The sequence below is a fragment of the Leiobunum rupestre genome, chromosome 3, assembly GCF_980474605.1.
Source record: "Leiobunum rupestre chromosome 3, qqLeiRupe1.1.hap1, whole genome shotgun sequence".
Classification (NCBI taxonomy): Eukaryota; Metazoa; Arthropoda; class Arachnida; order Opiliones; family Sclerosomatidae; genus Leiobunum; species Leiobunum rupestre.
Window position 1 is genome coordinate 59,063,187 of NC_143386.1, and position 17,510 is coordinate 59,080,696.

Consider the following 17,510-nt stretch of genomic DNA (forward strand, 5'->3'; position numbering starts at 1 on the left):
TTAAAAATCAATAATCTTATTGTAGCTTTCAATAATCGTCAAGTTGAGCAGAACGAAAACAAATTTTTGATATTCTTGAACGAATTCTAATCAACTTGACGTTGTAACTATATATACTATGTAAATAATATCCTTATATTTAAATTTTAAATCTCTTATGACAACAATTTCGAAGGGGTATTGACGGGGTTTAATCCCCGAAGTTGGCGTTGTCTAATAATATAGCTATATATATATAGAAAAGTTAAGGGCAAAGCTGGGTAAAACAAAGTCGAGTGTCTCCCTCTGTTGGGAAATCGTGGTAGCCGATTAATTATAAGGATTTTCTCGGAACTAAATCCCACCTCCTTCCGACTCTAATCTCTAACGAGAGAAAGGAAGGAAAGGAAGTCTTAACAAAGCGCCATCTTTTGTCGCATCCCGGCACCGTTTTAAGCTGGAATTCTTTTTCTTACGGACTATTTTCTAACGCTAAAAGCTTCGCTTGTTTTTCTAATCTGGAGAGATTCTCGTACGAGTTGCCGGGCGCCGTTACCCGAAGACTTAAGTAGCCTTTGCTTCGTCGAGTTGTTTTCCGTACGGAATTATCAATGGAAAAGGCTTAGAGACGGTTGTCATGGCGACGCGTACAGTTTCCGGATTTAACTCTTCCTCCCTCTCCCTCTCGGTCCATATTTGGTGTACATCCTGATGCGTTGCTGGCAAAACTGTTTCCGATATTTGGATGCGGAGTAAACATATCCGGAATCCGATACGTCGTTTATACGAATATATTTCAAGACTCGCTAATTTGTATGAAATTCCTTGCCTTGGATTTTTTTATGCTTCCGATATTTTCCTAAAACTTCCGGAATGGATCTATAAAATTCTGTAATTTCGTAGCATCAAAAGTAACATAATAACGATAAGTATGACAATAAACGAGATTTACAACCATACTGATTTTCATAGTTATTGCGTAATCAAGATATGTTTTCTCAGCACAGAGCCCTCTAGTGTCTAAAATATGCGAGACTTGCGTTAAGATGAAATATCTGGTTTCCGATAGATAGGCGGAATATTAGGCTAAAATGATAAAAATTAAAAATGTTTTTCTCGGCGCCACGAGCTCATGTTTTTTTTATCAGGCGTGATTCGCACGCGGTCTTCAAAACAAAGCCAAAGCCCCTCGCGACTCCTAGAGGTCGGAGATGGTTAACTTTTATTCAATAGATAAAGCTCTCAAAATTATTCGTAAAACGTTTTGATCAAGTAATTTATATTTCTGTATTATCCGATTAATTATTTGATAAATTTGTAAAATTAATCGGAAAAACGACGTTTTTTTCGATAAAAAGCTCAAATTTTACGAATAATACATGTTTTTTAATCATTTTCCGAAATATTAACCGGTAAATTTCTTTGTTTAGATTTTTTCCCCGAAAAAAAATCAATTTAAACATGGATAATGATTAACCGTTACCGACCTCTAGCGACTCCAGAACGTGCTCTCCGATAATAAGCTTAATTTTTTGTCAAAAAGTAGTCATCCAAAACGGTAAGTCGCGAGTCCAAGTCACAGCTCGAAGAGAGTATCAGTGCCGAAAAAAGGTTCGGTTAGAAAATTAGCATTAAAGCAATAGGAAGTGTCATACTTATTGTTATTATGTTACTTATGGTAGCATCCTATAATTCTTATTTTAGAAGTATTTTTATAGAATAAAACAAATTACATCTTTCGGGAAAAATATAAAAGTATTTATTACTATTTGGGAAGAATGGTATCGATTTTTCCACACAATCCCGAGGGGATATGTGTGTATTAGCTTCACGTATGGTGTCCGCACGATTTCTCGCGTTAAAGGTACAAATAGAGCTCGGCGTTTGGATAAAAATTAACCACTTATTTTATTTTTATCCATAAACTACAATTATCCAAAAATATAAATTATTTTTTGCGTGTTATATCGTTGTTTATCCATGGATAATATCCCTAAATAAACAGTTAACCAAAATATTTACGATTAATCGAAATTTTTTCAGTTAATTTATCTGTTACGTAGAGCTCTAGGTACAAAGACGCATGACGTCAGTCGATTGGAAATATCATGCCCTCGCCGCCATTTTTAACATTTGTGAGATCGGAGTTCCGGAAGTGGAACATTTGCCCATTTTAGTGATTTTGGGCGATTTTCGAATATAAATATACACTTTTTAAATTAAGACAGACTTGGTTGAATATTATATTTTTAATAAATAAGTACTGATTATTTCTGAATAAGGTTTTGCAAATTTAAATAAAGCGGCATTTTCGCCTCATTTTTTCGAATCTGAAAGTAAAACTAAACCTCTAGACTAGTTAAAACTGATTATTAATGTAACACTATTAATGTTTTGTAGTATGTTTACTTATATTAGACGATTTATATCGATAAAAAGTTAAAAACATTAAAAATTCTTAAACAGTAATTTATGTTTCAATTTTTTAATTTTCCGGTTTGCGGAAAATTTTCCGCAATTCGGAAATTTTACGGAAAATTTTCAGGAACTTTTTTCGAAATTTTTTTTCCGGAAAATTAACAACACTAATTTTAAGAGAGATTTCTGGCCAATTCGCAGGACCCCACAACCCTCGTACGCACTATTGTCATATTGAATTTAGTGCCAATTGATACAGGTGCCATCTAACTCATTCGAGTTTCGATACCTTATTTTCAAAACCAAGTAGCTCGGAAAAAAATCAATAATATTCCTCTTGTGTTGGTTAAATTAATGTACAAGATGATTGGAAATTTAATATTTAAAATATAGTTAATACATCGGGGGGATTGTATGTCCGTGACAATTTTAAACGAACATTCTATATTTTGATATTTAAACCCCATGTTAAATATTTCAACACCGTAAAATTTCTGTGTTTTAAATATCTTAACCATATAAAAACTTTGCATATTGTTATTTTGAACATTTCATTCTATATTTTGGTATTTAAACCCTACCATTATATCTTTTGGTATTTAAACCCTACCATTATATCTTTTAGTATTTTAAACATTTCATTCTATATTTTGGTATTTAAACCCTACCATTATATCTTTTGGTATTTAAACCCTACCATTATATCTTTTAGTATTTTAAACATAACATTCTATATTTTGGTATTTAAACCCTAACATTCTATATTTTGGTATTTAAACCCTAACATTCTATATTTTGGTATTTAAACCCTAACATTCTATATTTTGGTATTTAAACCCTAACATTCTATATCTTGGTATTTAAACCCTAACATTCTATATCTTGGTATTTAAACCCTAACATTCTATATCTTGGTATTTAAACCCTAACATTCTATATCTTGGTATTTAAACCCTAACATTCTATATCTTGGTATTTAAACCCTAACATTCTATATTTTTTTATTTAAAACCGGTATGAAACCGGTATGAAATATTTTGGTATTTAAAACCTGTATGAAATATTTTGGTATTTAAACCCTATAATAAATATTTTGGTATTTAAACCGTATAATAAATATTTTGGTATTTAAACCGTATAATAAATATTTTGGTATTTAAACCGTATAATAAATATTTTGATATTTAAACCATACATAAATTTTATAGTGGTAAATATTTAATATATCTTTATTTGATATTTTAATCTTGGAGAAATTCTAGGAAATAATGGACTTTCGGTAAAGAAATATTACTTAAAAGTCAAAAGTTTGAAAACGTGAAATTATAATAACAAATAATTATATTAAGCTAGGCTAATACCCAAGGCGCCATCTTAGGCCTAAGTCATCAAGCGACTTTTAAAGTCATTAATTCAGGTGGCCGGGTTACAATGCGTTGGAGGATGGTGGCAAGCCCATCAGACCACTGGCGTTATTAAGACTGAAAATGGAAGTTAAACTTGGTCTAACTGATCCGTGGTCAATTTCACCAGCGGCTTAGATTAGGTTATTAGCGGCTCTAATTGGGAAGCGATGGCACCGAACGGAGGGGGTATAATAAGCGTGAAATACGCGCCTCAATGAACCCCTCCATAATTTCCCCAAAAGGTCAATGGTTCAGACGAATTTTCCAGTTGGGAAAGTTCGGTTTATAAGCGGGCCCATTGGCTCGAAGTTGGGCCAAACCTCGCTGGCCCTTTTACTAGATTTTATAGCTCTCTCTCTCTCTCTCTCTCTCTCTCTCTCTCTCTCTCTCTCTCTCTCTCTCTCTCTCTCTCTCTCTCTCTCTCTCTCTCTCTCTCTCTCTCTCTCTCAATGCGATGGGCAAACATACTCCGAAACGTGAGACGCCTCACTATGATCCAATTTCAGGTGATGCTAGAGTAACTTTGGTTTGACCCATAAAAAAGGTTTTTAAATCCCCTCACTCAGTTCCACAAAGGCTTCGCGTGGGGAGGCTCTGTTATTAACACCCCTCCTATAAGTTGCCAAATTGCCTTTACGTGACCACATTTTGACCATTTTTGATGGGCTGGTAATAGTTTTTTCTCGTACCACTTGTAATAGTTTTTTATTTGTATAGATGGCGCTGCCGTAAGCGGTTTTTTGGTTTACCTACACTTTTATATAAGTTTTAACGTAAAGTAATAATTTTAAATTGTTATTGTTGACCACAAGTCATGAAGACGTATATTTTACTGCCAATTATTGTCAGTGCAAAGCTATAGTCAGTTGCAGCCTAAGAAAGACAAAATATATAGTATAGTCGGCGCAAGGATACCTCAGACTATTTCCGGCCAGTCGACCGCGCGAAATTTTAATTTGAACACTTTACGGTCAATTTCAAATTTCGTGATTTTTCATCGTCTTTTCGCGCCATCTAGGAACCGAAATTGGAATCTATTTTTTAAATTCATGTTGTCAAGAGTTTAATTACAGAATACAGCCGAATTATTTTGTTAAAGAAAGTTCGATAATGGAAGCTCCAAATATTTTAAATATCCCAAGAGGTTACTATAAAAAGCACGATAAAGGTTTATTGTTAACAAGTAAAGAGAGAAAAACATAATTTTAAACGTTTATAGCTCATTAAGACAACGTTAGCCCCAAGAAAGCGTGGTAACTGTTTTAAAAGAAACTGCTAATTTAACTGGTAAGACGTAGAAATAAATTTACAAAATTAAATAATTATACATACTATTTTAAATTTAAGAATGATAGAAATGCCTTTTTTTTTTAAATTTGCTCGCCACCACAATTATGAAATTTAAAAATATAGATTCCAATTTTGGTTTCTAGATGGCGCTAAAAGACGACGAAAAGAGCAAAATTCGAATTTGACCGTAAAATGGCCCAATTAAAATTTCGCGCGGTGGAAAAACCGGAAACGATCTGAGGCATCCTTGCGCCGATTGTACTATATATTTTGTCTTTCTTAGCCTGCAACTGACTATAGGTTTAAACTGCCAATGCTTTTTGTCAGAGTGAGTAAGAAATTTTTAAACTCGAAAGTGGAACATACGGGGTACATTCAGTAACTAGTCAACGGAGTCAGCGTTGAACCGTTGAAAGAGCGTTGAGCTTGATTTTCAATTGGATTTTGTCGTCTGTCAAAGCGTCTAATCAATAAAAATGCCACGATAATAAAAAATTTAGACGATTCTCAACGCTGTAGCGTGTAAAGTTGACTAATGTTTCATTCAACGTTGATTTCACGTTTACTGAACGTACCCAAGTTTCGGTGCTATTTCGAAGTAAAGTTTTTAAATTAATACGATGTATTCCTTTTTTCATTTGAATAATCAACGAATAATTTTGGTATCTTCCCATTGCGCCGAATCCCATTCGACCGAATTCCCATTGCGCCGAATCCCATTGCGCCGAATCCCATTCGACCGAATTCCGCCAATGTTTTTGATGAAATTAGCCCAAAGGCGGGTTTTGTATTTTTCTAATCGACCGACGCCATATTTACAATTGAGCGACCGCATATAAAATAGTTTTTCTTTTTACGCTAAATTTTTATGTCAAAAATAAATTGCTTAAAATTTGTATTTGTATCTAATAAAATTTAATAAAATAGCATAGTATAAGTTAGGTTAGGTTAGGTAACACTGCATGCTGTTCTGACAGATGCTGAAACGGATAAAACCGAATCCTAAACCCGGAGAAGTGCGGCTTTTTCGGTAGAATGGGTACATTTGAATACATTTCGGCAAAATCCAATAATAATGGATAAGTTCTTATATCATTGGATTAATAGAAAATAATTATGGTTAAATTCATCATTTAGGCATAATTTGGGTAAATTGAAATATTATTAAATTAGTTCAATTGGCATTGTAGAATTATTGGTAATTCGGGAAATGTTTGGTAATTCAGAAAATGGTTGTAATTCAGGAAATTTTGCGTAATTTGGGAAATTTTTGGTAATTTGGGAAATAATTTGTTATTCTGGAAAGTATTGGTAATTCTGGAAATTATTTGTTATTCTGGAAAGTATTGGTAATTCGGGAAATTATTGGTAACCCGGGAAATTATTGGTAACTCGGGAAATTATTTATAACTCGGGAAATTATTTATAACTCGGGAAATTATTGATAACTCGGGAAATTATTGATAACTCGGGAAATTATTGATAACTCGGGAAATTATTGATAACTCGGGAAATTATTGATAACTCGGGAAATTATTGATAACTCGGGAAATTATTGGTAATTCGGGAAATTATTGGTAATTCGGGAAATTATTGGTAATTCGGGAAATTATTGGTAATTCGGGAAATTATTGGTAATTCGGGAAATTATTGGTAATTCGGGAAATTATTGGTAATTCGGGAAATTATTGGTAATTCGGGAAATTATTGGTAATTCGGGAAATTATTGGTAATTCGGGAAATTATTGGTAATTCGGGAAATTATTGGTAATTCGGGAAATTATTGGTAATTCGGGAAATTATTGGTAATTCGGGAAATCATTGGTAATTCGGGAGATTATATGCCAATATGCGAGCCAATATGTCAAAACATTGTCAAAATCAGTTATGCCCCAAGATAAGGTAGAACTAATTAAAAATATTTTAACGTTTGGACTTAACTACAGCAAAAGAGTATGGTTAATGTATCACCTATAGGAGGCGTAATATTGGTTATATATATTTACTAATTTGTGGTAAGGTTATGTGTAGACCCCTGAAATAGCCAATCACTTTATCTTCTCCTTCCCACAATTCCCTAGGAAAATCGTTGCAAAAATTTAAAAGCTGATTTCTTGACTCGTCTATTAACAAAATATAATATACATTTTTCCGATATTTATTTTAACCAAATAATATATTATAATATAAACTTACCAAAATTATTATAATTCGCCCAATGGTAAATGAACTTACACTATATAAATTGGATTAAGCGAAAATTAATAGACTGTAAACAAAATTATGTGAATTGCACAATATTATTGGAATTTTCTCAATATTATTTCAATTGACCAATTTTATATAAATATACACAATATTATTTAAATTTGCCCACTATTATTTCAATTAACCAAATATTATTGGAATTTACCCAAAATTGTTCCAATGTAATCAAAATTATTTGAAGATACTCAATATTATTAAAAACACCAAATATAGATTCAATTTCTTCCAATTTATATGAATGTCGACAATGTAATTTGAACTAATCTAGCGTAATTCCATTTTACCCAAATTATACGAATTTACCTAAATGTATTCCTTTCCTAATTTAATGTGAAATTAACCTTAATTATTTCAGTTAACCCAATGATATAAGAACTTATCCAATATTATTTGAATTTCCCGAAATATACCCATTTTAAATAAATTTTCCGATATTTTTTCTAATAACAATCAAGAGATACATTGTTATGCGCTATTTTGCAAACGGCAGATTTCAAATTAATGGACAAATAATTTCGGCAGTTATCGCATTATGAGATATTGATATCTGCCATTTTGAAAAATGGCGTCAGGTGTAAGGGGCTTATTTATTCGGTCAGATAATGCAATGAAGAAAATTTCACGTAAATCGACAAATAATTTCGGCAGTTATCGCATCATAAATATCCGCCATATTTCAAAATGGCGTCGGATTATTATTTTAAAACCCATAGGTCTAATTAGCTCGGGCAGATAATGAAAATTTCTAATTAATCGACGAATATTTACGGAACTTATCGCACGATGAGTTTTATTGATATCCGCCATTTTCCAAAATGGTGTCGGATTTCTATAAAAATATATAGTACGAATTCATTCGGGCAGATAATGTAACGTCGAAAATCTCAGGTTAATCGGATACAAATTACCTAACTTATTCCACCATGATTTATATTTGTATCCACCATTTTATAAAATGGCGTAGTTTTTCTATCGAAATCTAAAAATCTGTTTACATCGTTCAGATAATGTAATGTAGAAATTTTAAGATTTATCGGCGAAAATATATGGCAGTTATTACGGCGTAAGTTTTACAAATATTTTGTATTATAAATAAAATTTCGACCTATTTATTCAAATTAGCTCGAGTTCACTCAAAATGGTTTTATCCCCCCCCCCCCCTATTTTTCCAAAGTAATCCAAAAATTTAAAATTTACTATTTTTTTAATTTTTTTAAAAATAATTTTTTTTTATTTATTTAGAATTTGTCATTTTCGCATGTTATTTTACGTAGACTTTTTCTCACTTTATGTTGTCAAAAACATTTTTGGTTGCCATGGCAAAACGGAAGCCCAGCGTAACTTTTCCCTTTAACTGGTTTCATGTTACATCTAGGTCTAACAATCCCCCAAATTTGAACAAAATCGGTGAGAACCACCTCGGGTCGTCTCCTTGTCAGTTAAATTGCTAGATTTAGCTATACACTCTTTTATATCCCTATTTGTGGGAGCTTCCATTTTATTACAGGTCTGATTTCAAATAGTGCATGCAAGGCCGCTTCACGCGGTCAAGTGCACGCGACGTCTCGAGCTGATGAGCACGTGCAGGCGCCCTTGCCTGTACTATTTTAAATTAGGCCTGTAATGAAATGGCCGACTTCGTAAAAGAGCGTATAGGATAAATTCCTATACCAAGTTATTCTAGTCTATACTTTTGTTATTGTTAACATGGTTAGCTACTAGCATATTTTTGTGATAAAATGGTTAAATAGTTCCTATTTTTTAAGTGAAAATCAAAGAATTATTTCTCTAAATATAGATTTTGTTTTTAAATGCATAAAGTTAGTAAATTAAATAGCATATATATTCCAATAAAATCCTATAATATTATAAAAATAGTCCTATTAAGTCCTATATTTTTAGAAATATAATCCTTTTTTCCTATAAAAAATTGAAGATTTGAGTGGAGGCCCTGCTAATGAGTTTACGTTACCCTCGTTAAATTTTCGAACTAACAAACTGGTCCGCAGTTCGTAAAGACAAAATAACTGGTCCAAGCAATCAATAAACTCGTATTCCACCAGCAGACCACGATTATTACCAAAAGTGGCGCGACCACGTAACAATTCAAATATATTTTAAAATAAATCAGGACTGTCAAGTAAAATTGTCATTCGTCCAACGATATTGTAGAGTGAGTCATTTGAAGTCGGCAGCGTAATATCACGCACCACGGCCTTTTTTCTTTTAAGTTCCAAGAATTATGTTTTTTTTTCTGTATCATAATGTAAATGAACTGTAATGCTCGTGACTGTGAATCGTATGTATAAAAAACAGGCAAAAGGCCTATCCAGTCATCCGCCATATTAGCATAAATGTGAGTCATAGACTCTGTGTGATTCCAATATGGTATCGCACCCCTAAAATTGGGCCCCACTTCATACTCTCATTTTCGGAAGCGTATAATTTATACGGCAAAACGCCCCTTATAAGGCTATCACCGGAGGCCCACCCTCGCATGGTCGCTCCGACTGGGGGCGCTGCCATCGGAGAGGGCGAATCCCATTGTCTGCTCGATTGCACGGGCCTATATGATGACAGGGTTTGATTTCTCCCATTTAATACAAATGTGTTTATCGTGCTAGTCAATTTCCGCCGATAGCTACTACTTTAATACGCCTGTTGTATGCAACGAGGGGCAATTCACATCTTTCGATGGTGCCTTACTGACCAAATGCATTGGTCACTGTTTCGGAAATAAAATACTTAAGCGAACTTGTGTCTACATTCCACTTTGTGCTTTACTGAACTATTATTAAGCGATTTTAGAGCTTCAATTTACCTTTGCCCACTTCGTTTTACCTTTGCCCACTTCGTTTTACCTTTGCCCATTTCGTTTTGCCTTTGCCCACTTCAATTTACCTTTGCCCACTTCAATTTACCTTTGCCCACTTCATTTTACCTTTGGCCCCCCACTTCATTTTACCTTTGGCCCCCACTTCATTTTACCTTTGGCCCCCACTTCAATTTACCTTTGCCCTTTTCAATTTACCTTTTACCACTTCATTTTACCTTTGCCCCCCACTTCAATTTACCTTTGCCCACTTCAATTTACCTTTGCCCACTTCAATTTACCTTTGCCCTTTTCAATTTACCTTTGCCCACTTCATTTTACCTTTGACCCCACTTCAATTTACCTTTGACCCCACTTCAATTTACCTTTATCAACATTTCTTTGCCCTTACCAACCTTTTCTCTTCACCTGCTATCGGCTAACAACTTCTTTTGCCATTTGCCTCAATGTAATTTACTAAAGCAAGAATGACGATAAATAGATTTACAATTTTGGAGGGGCACCTAACCTTTAATTAGTATTAATTCTAATTAACTAACTGTGTTATAATGCCCTTTTCTTGGTATCCAGCCGTAGACGCTTCAAAATAAAAAAGAAGATTAATACGTTTGAAAAAATCGCTCGGGACACCTGACTCTTCTAGAATTAAACACCTTTCTTTATACGTTTTTTTTTTGTCACTTCCTAAACAGAACCATAAATCCGGGTGGCGCCGTAGTTCTCTCACGAGCCCCCAGGGGTCTCTGATGGCGTTACCCGACTCCTTCGCTTTGCTGTTATACCTATCCATCTTGATATACACACATACACGGTTCTGGACGTAAAAAAATATTCTTTAAAATACGACATTTCCTACTATCACTATTTTAAGGACCACTTCAAAATATTAAATTGTGATTAAAATGTTTAAATCGTTAGTAAACACTTCAAAATATTAAATCGTGATTAAAATGTTTAAATCGTTAGTAAACACTTCAAAATATTAAATCGTGATTAAAATGTTTAAATCGTTAGTAAACACTTCAAAATATTAAATTGTGATTAAAATTTAATTGATTATAATGTTTAAATCGTGATTAAAACGACAACTTACGACGATTAAAATGTTTAAATCGTGATTAAATCGACAATTTATGACGATTAAAATTTTTAAATCGTGATTAAAACGACAATTTATGATGATTAAAATGTTTAAATCGTGATTAAAACGACAATTTATGACGATTAAAATGTTTAAATCGTGATTAAAACGACAATTTATGACGATTAAAAAGTTTAAATCGTAATTAAAACGACAATTTATGATGATTAAAATTTTTAAATCGTGATTAAAACGACAACTTATTTACGATTAAAATTTTTAAATCGACAATTTATGACGATTAAAAAGTTTAAATCGTGATTTTTAAGTGGGATAAAACGATCATTTATGACGATTAAAATGTTTAAATCGTGATTAAAACGACAATTTATGATGATTAAAAAGTTTAAATTGTGATTTTTAATCGTGATTAAAACGACAATTTATGATGATTAAAATGTTTAAATCGTGATTAAAACGACAATTTATGACGATTAAAATGTTTAAATCGTGATTTTTAATAGTGATTAAAACGACAACTTATGACGATTAAAATGTTTAAATCGTGATTAAAACGACAATTTATGACGATTAAAATGTTTAAATCGTGATTTTTAATCGTGATTAAAACGACAACTTATGACGATTAAAATGTTTAAATCGTGATTTTTAATCGTGATTAAAACGACAACTTATGACGATTAAAATGTTTAAATCGACAATTTATGACGATTAAAAAGTTTAAATCGTGATTAAAATGACAATTTATGATGATTAAAATATTTAAACGGATTACATCGCGTTTGAAATGTTTAAACCCTGATTAAATTTTTAATCACTTAATCACGTTTGGAGCTAAACGCGGTTGACAGTCCTCGTAATCAAATTCGTCTCGAATTTGACTAATTACCCTCAGTTTAAATAAGTAATTTAAATCTTGGCGGGCGTGGCGTGGGCGGCGCGACCGTCGCCATAGAGGGCGCTGGCGACCTTCTCCGTCGGCGGCGCCCTGGCGGCGACTTTTTTCCTACCCGCTTCCTTCTCCGTAACCGTGGCAACGGGCAAACCGCTCTCTCTCGCTTCCTCGTACCCTCCGAAGTCCCAAACTTAAGTAATCTCCGGAACAGTAGAACTAGACACTAGTTCTCTCTGGAACGCTGTTGCTCCCGGTACTAGTGTTCGCTTCGAAAGCGGGTCGAGAACTCCCTTTTGGGGAAAAGAGTACCTTTTTTTAGTTAGAGCGGACGGGACCGCACCCCTCATTTTGTTTACATTGGAGTGCCTCACACTCGTAGTTGGCCGCTGCTATCGTTCTCTGCGTTTTCGCGGTGTCGTCGTCGAAGAGTGTTTACCGATATTTGTTCGCTTCGTGTTGAAATGGTGCCGTAAATAAGGATTAACGTACTTGAAAGTGTAATATATTTTTTCTGTCTTTTGATTTTTGTCATTAAGTGGGACTGTTAAATTTGTCATATTTTTTACGTGATATCTTGAGAATACAATACTACAGGGTTCGTACACTACCTGGAAAACCTGTAAAAGTCTGGGAATTTGAAAATGTTTCCAAAAGGTCAGGGTAAAATCAGGTTATTTTAAAAGATTTCCAAAATGTCAGGGAATTATCAGGGAATTTGAAAATGTTTCCAAAATGTCAGGGAAAAATCAGGGAATTTTAAAATGATTCCAAAAGGTCAGGGTAAAATCAGGTTATTTTAAAAGATTTCCAAAATGTCAGGGAAATATCAGGGAATTTGAAAATGTTTCCAAAAGGTCAGGGAAAAATCAGGTTATTTTAAAAGATTTCCAAAAGGTCAGGGAAAAGTCAAGGAATTTGAAAATGGTCCCAAAAAGTAAGGGAATTTTAAAATGACCCCAAAAAAACGGGCAAATAAAGTTTTGAAAGAAAATAATTTTTAAGATTTTTACCTCAAACCATTCATTTATTCTACAAAAATGGTCAGGGAAAATTAGGCCATTTGGTCTGGGAAAACCTGGAAATGTCAGGGAATTTAATTCGGAAATTTTGTACGAACCCTGTATTAATATAATTCTTGGAATTTTGACGATCCAGTGGTTTCTGAATTAGGATTATTTTGCTAATTTTGTAGAAATCCTTAAATTAAAAAGGTATAGTTTTTAAATATCGTGTTAAGCTATCTTAGTTTGAAATAAACGGTATTCTTAGAGATCGGCGTTTGAATAAGAAAATATCCAATTATTTATTTTTATTCATAACCGACAATTATCCAAAAAATATCCGAAAAAACCGATTATTTTTGCATGTTAAATCGTTGTTTATTCGTATAAAATGTTCATAAATAAACAGTTAACAAAAATTTTTATGATTAATCGAAATTTTGCCGGTTAACTTATTTGTTCCGCCGATCTCAAGGTATTCTACAGTTCACAAATTACGCATTTTAATCAAGATAAATTATCTTCATTAGAAAGGGTAAGCGGTACATATTATCGGGGCCCGTGCAGTCTGGGGGCCCGGGTTTGAACCCACGAGGTGCACTTGTCTTCTCTCTGGTTTCTCAGCGAAAAAGTATAGCTATATCCAGTAGTAACGGCTTTCTTTGGGGTCCAAAATCAGTGTTTTCCGGTGCCCTGGTAACATTAAGTCATCAAATATTCTAAATGATTGAAATATTTCTAGTGTTGTAAGTCGGAAAATTTTCCGGAAAGTGACAGAGTACTTTTTTCCGGAAAATTTTCCTTATTTTTCCTAAAAGAATAAAAAGTTTTCATTCCATAATTAGTCGTAGTATATTGTTTGCAAGTTTAAAAAAAGCGGCATTTTCGCCTCATTTTTTCGAATCTAAAAGTAAAACTAAACTTCTATACTAGTTTAAACTGATTAAAAATGTAACACTATTAATGTTTTGTAGTACGTTTACTGTTATTAGACATTTGATATCGATAAAAAGTTAAAAACATTAAAAACCCTTAAAAAGTAATTTGTTTCATTTTTTTATTTTTCCGCAATTCGAAAAATTAACAACTCTAAATATTTAGCAATAGGGACTTGGCAGTATGACGTATATAATACGTCACTCATGCTTTTTCCAATTAAAAAAAAAGATTACCAGCATGGCGGCCATAGCCAAAGGTACGGCGTCCCTATTAATTTTCAATTTCAAGCAATTTATAGCCAATAAATAATAAGTTATCGATTAAAATTTATAAATATTTTATTCTTAAATCGTATATTCAAATTTCATAAATAAAAATTTCTTTGTTAAAAATAGTGTTGTGTCTACATTTTTCCAGATTTTACTCTTGACGTACCGACTTAAAGTCTTGGCCATGTCGCTGTATTCCTTATGCGTGTTCTTCTTGGTGACGTTTCTGATGGGTTTTTTGTGGCAGTCAGCTTTGGCGGCAGCCGGCTATCAGTGCTACATTTGCAGTTGGTCACCGAGGGACAGCAACCGAACGGACAACTGCACGGACGAGAACTTTGACCCTAGAAACGTCCACAGCGACACTTGCGAATTCGGCTGCGAAGTGTACGTCCAGTGGGATCCCAATGGTAAACATTTTCCCGTCTTCTTGCTTGAATGTTTCAATCTGGGGGAAACCGCTCGATGGACTCTTAATTTTTGAGCAAATCGTTCTTTCTTCTTCGTTTAAAATTAAGGATCTTTTTTAACTGGTCCACGGGTTCAGTGACCCGGCCGTCTTTAATTTTCAAACTTGGTCTTTGGAAGTTGAGCGCTAGGACGAGTGACTTATCACGTTGCTAATTATCAAAATGGGCATTCTAAACTTTTGCCACAATTTCGAATACCAATGACCAGAAGCGAACCTTATTTTCGAATTGGTTAACTGATCCCAATTACCAGCCGCGACCCTTAGTTTCGAATTAGTTAACTGATCCCCAATGACCAGTTACCATTAGTTTCGAATTAATAAACTGATCCCAATGACCAGTTACCATTAGTTTCGAATTAATAAACTGATCCCAATGACCAGCCGCGACCCTTAGTTTCGAATTAATAAACTGATCCCAATGACCAGCCGCGACCCTTAGTTTCGATTTAATAAGCTGATCCCAATGACCAGATGCGACCCTTGGTTTCGAATTAATAAACTGATCCCAATGACCAGATGCGACCCTTGGTTTCGAATTAATAAACTGATCCCAATGACCAGATGCGACCCTTGGTTTCGAATTAATAAACTGATCCCAATGACCAGCCGCGACCCTTAGTTTCGAATTAATAAACTGATCCCAATGACCAGATGCGACCCTTGGTTTCGAATTAATAAACTGATCCCAATGACCAGATGCGACCCTTAGTTTCGAAATAATAAACTGATCCCAATGACCAGTTACCATTAGTTTCGAATTAATAAACTGATCCCAATGACCAGTTACCATTAGTTTCGAATTAATAAACTTATCCCAATGACCAGCCGCGACCCTTAGTTTTGAATTAATAAACTGATCCCAATGACCAGTTACCATTAGTTTCGAATTAATAAACTGATCCCAATGACCAGTTATCATTAGTTTCGAATTAATAAACTTCTCCCAATGACCAGTTATCATTAGTTTCGAATTAATACACTTATCCCCATGATCAGTTACCATTAGTTTCGAATTAATACACTTATCGCAATGACCAGTTACCATTAGTTCGAATTAATAAACGTATCCCAATGATCAGTTACCATTAGTTTCGAATTTATAAACTACTACCAGTGATCAGCGACACTTACAAGGAGAGTACCCGAGGTGTTTATTGCCGATTTAGTTCAAAGTCGGCCGTAATGTAGACCTATATGAACTATGAAATCTCCCAAAATGAGACGTTGCACTACCCATTCGTTTTGCCATGGCAACCGAAAATGTTTTTGACCACTTACAACCAAAATAAGATTTTTCCCTTATTTTACCCAAAATTTGTTACAAATTTACCCTAAAAATGTTTCAATTTACCCAAACTTGATGAAATTTACCTAAATGTGGTCCAAATTACACATTTCGTGATTTTCAAAATTTTTCAAAATTTTCGTGAAACCGAGAAAATCCCATGCTTTTTTAAATGGAGATTTTATTGTTTTAAGTGATCAAAAACATTTTCGGTTGCCATAGCAAATCGAATGGGTAGTGCAACGTCTCCTTTTGGGAAATTTCATAGTTCATATAGGTCTACATTACGCCCGACTTTGAACAAAATCGGCAATAAACACCTCGGGTACTCTCCTTGTTAGTTTCATCACATTGTCCATCTGTTTGAACAAACTGGTCCCAGTGACCATGGCCCCTAGTTTTGAATGAACTGATCGCTGCGCTGTTACTAGTAACCATTACGTTTGAATAAATGAACTGCTCCTAACGGCCCTCGGTTTGAATAAACAAGATGTCACGGACATTTAAGTACACATAATCCCACCGATGTATTAAATGTATTTTAAACATTAAATTTAAATTTGAACAAATTTTCAATCGTCTTGTATATTAACTTAATAAACCCAAGAGGAATTTGGTCGGAAATGAAGTTTTGGAAATAAGGTAGCGAAACGCAAACACCTCAATTTAAATTAATTTTTAGACAATCTGAATTTTTCGAGTTACTTGGTTTTGGAAATAAGGTAGGGAAACGCGAACGAGTTAGATGGCGCCTGTATCAATTGGTACGAATTGGCCAGAAATCTCACTTAAAATTGAAATTTCTAAATGCAACTGAAAACGTTGTTCAGAAATAATCAGTACTAATTAAAAATATAATTTTCAATCAGGTCGGTCTGAATTTAAAAAAATAATGTATATTTAAATTCGAAAATCGCCCAAAATCACTAAAATGGGCAAATTACCAAATAACAGTAGTGTATATGATAAAATCATTGTAAAAGACGGTTCAGCACACTTTCATACCATTTTATTCAATCAAATTAAATATTATCATTAGTTAGTTAATCGAGAATTTTCTTATTTTTAAATGTTTTTCTGAAAATATTTTTCTAATACCGGTATCGGCCAATATCGGCTTCGCTTAAGCCGATATTGGCCCATACCGATATTAAAAAAATAGGCAGATATATCAGTGCATCCTTATCGGGAGTTCGCTTAGAGATGTTAAGCAACCGACGTTACAAACGTGAACGTCTAACCTACCATATAATTTTCCGTCAGCGCTGTCGAAGCGTTGGAACTTCTACATTGCTTTCGCGTCGTTAAGTCTTGAGATAATGTTTTCAAACTCGAAGTCCAGACTTTGAAATT

At 33.8% G+C, this 17,510-nt stretch overlaps 1 protein-coding gene across 2 annotated transcripts in view; it reads left to right on the forward strand.

The window, feature by feature from the left end:
- The window catches only part of LOC149953218 (uncharacterized), a 97,859-nt gene that overhangs the window by 73,084 nt on the left and 7,265 nt on the right, over positions 1-17,510 (forward strand). The window contains exons 1-2 of one of the 2 annotated variants that reach the window (XM_090168832.1): positions 12,453-12,688; positions 14,549-14,810. In XM_090168832.1, coding sequence (XP_090024958.1) covers positions 14,585-14,810 — 226 coding nt within the window. In that variant the 5' untranslated portion in view covers positions 12,453-12,688; positions 14,549-14,584. Of the gene's footprint in view, positions 1-12,452; positions 12,689-14,548; positions 14,811-17,510 lie in introns of those variants that run through there. The other variant, XM_090168831.1, reaches the window with a different exon arrangement.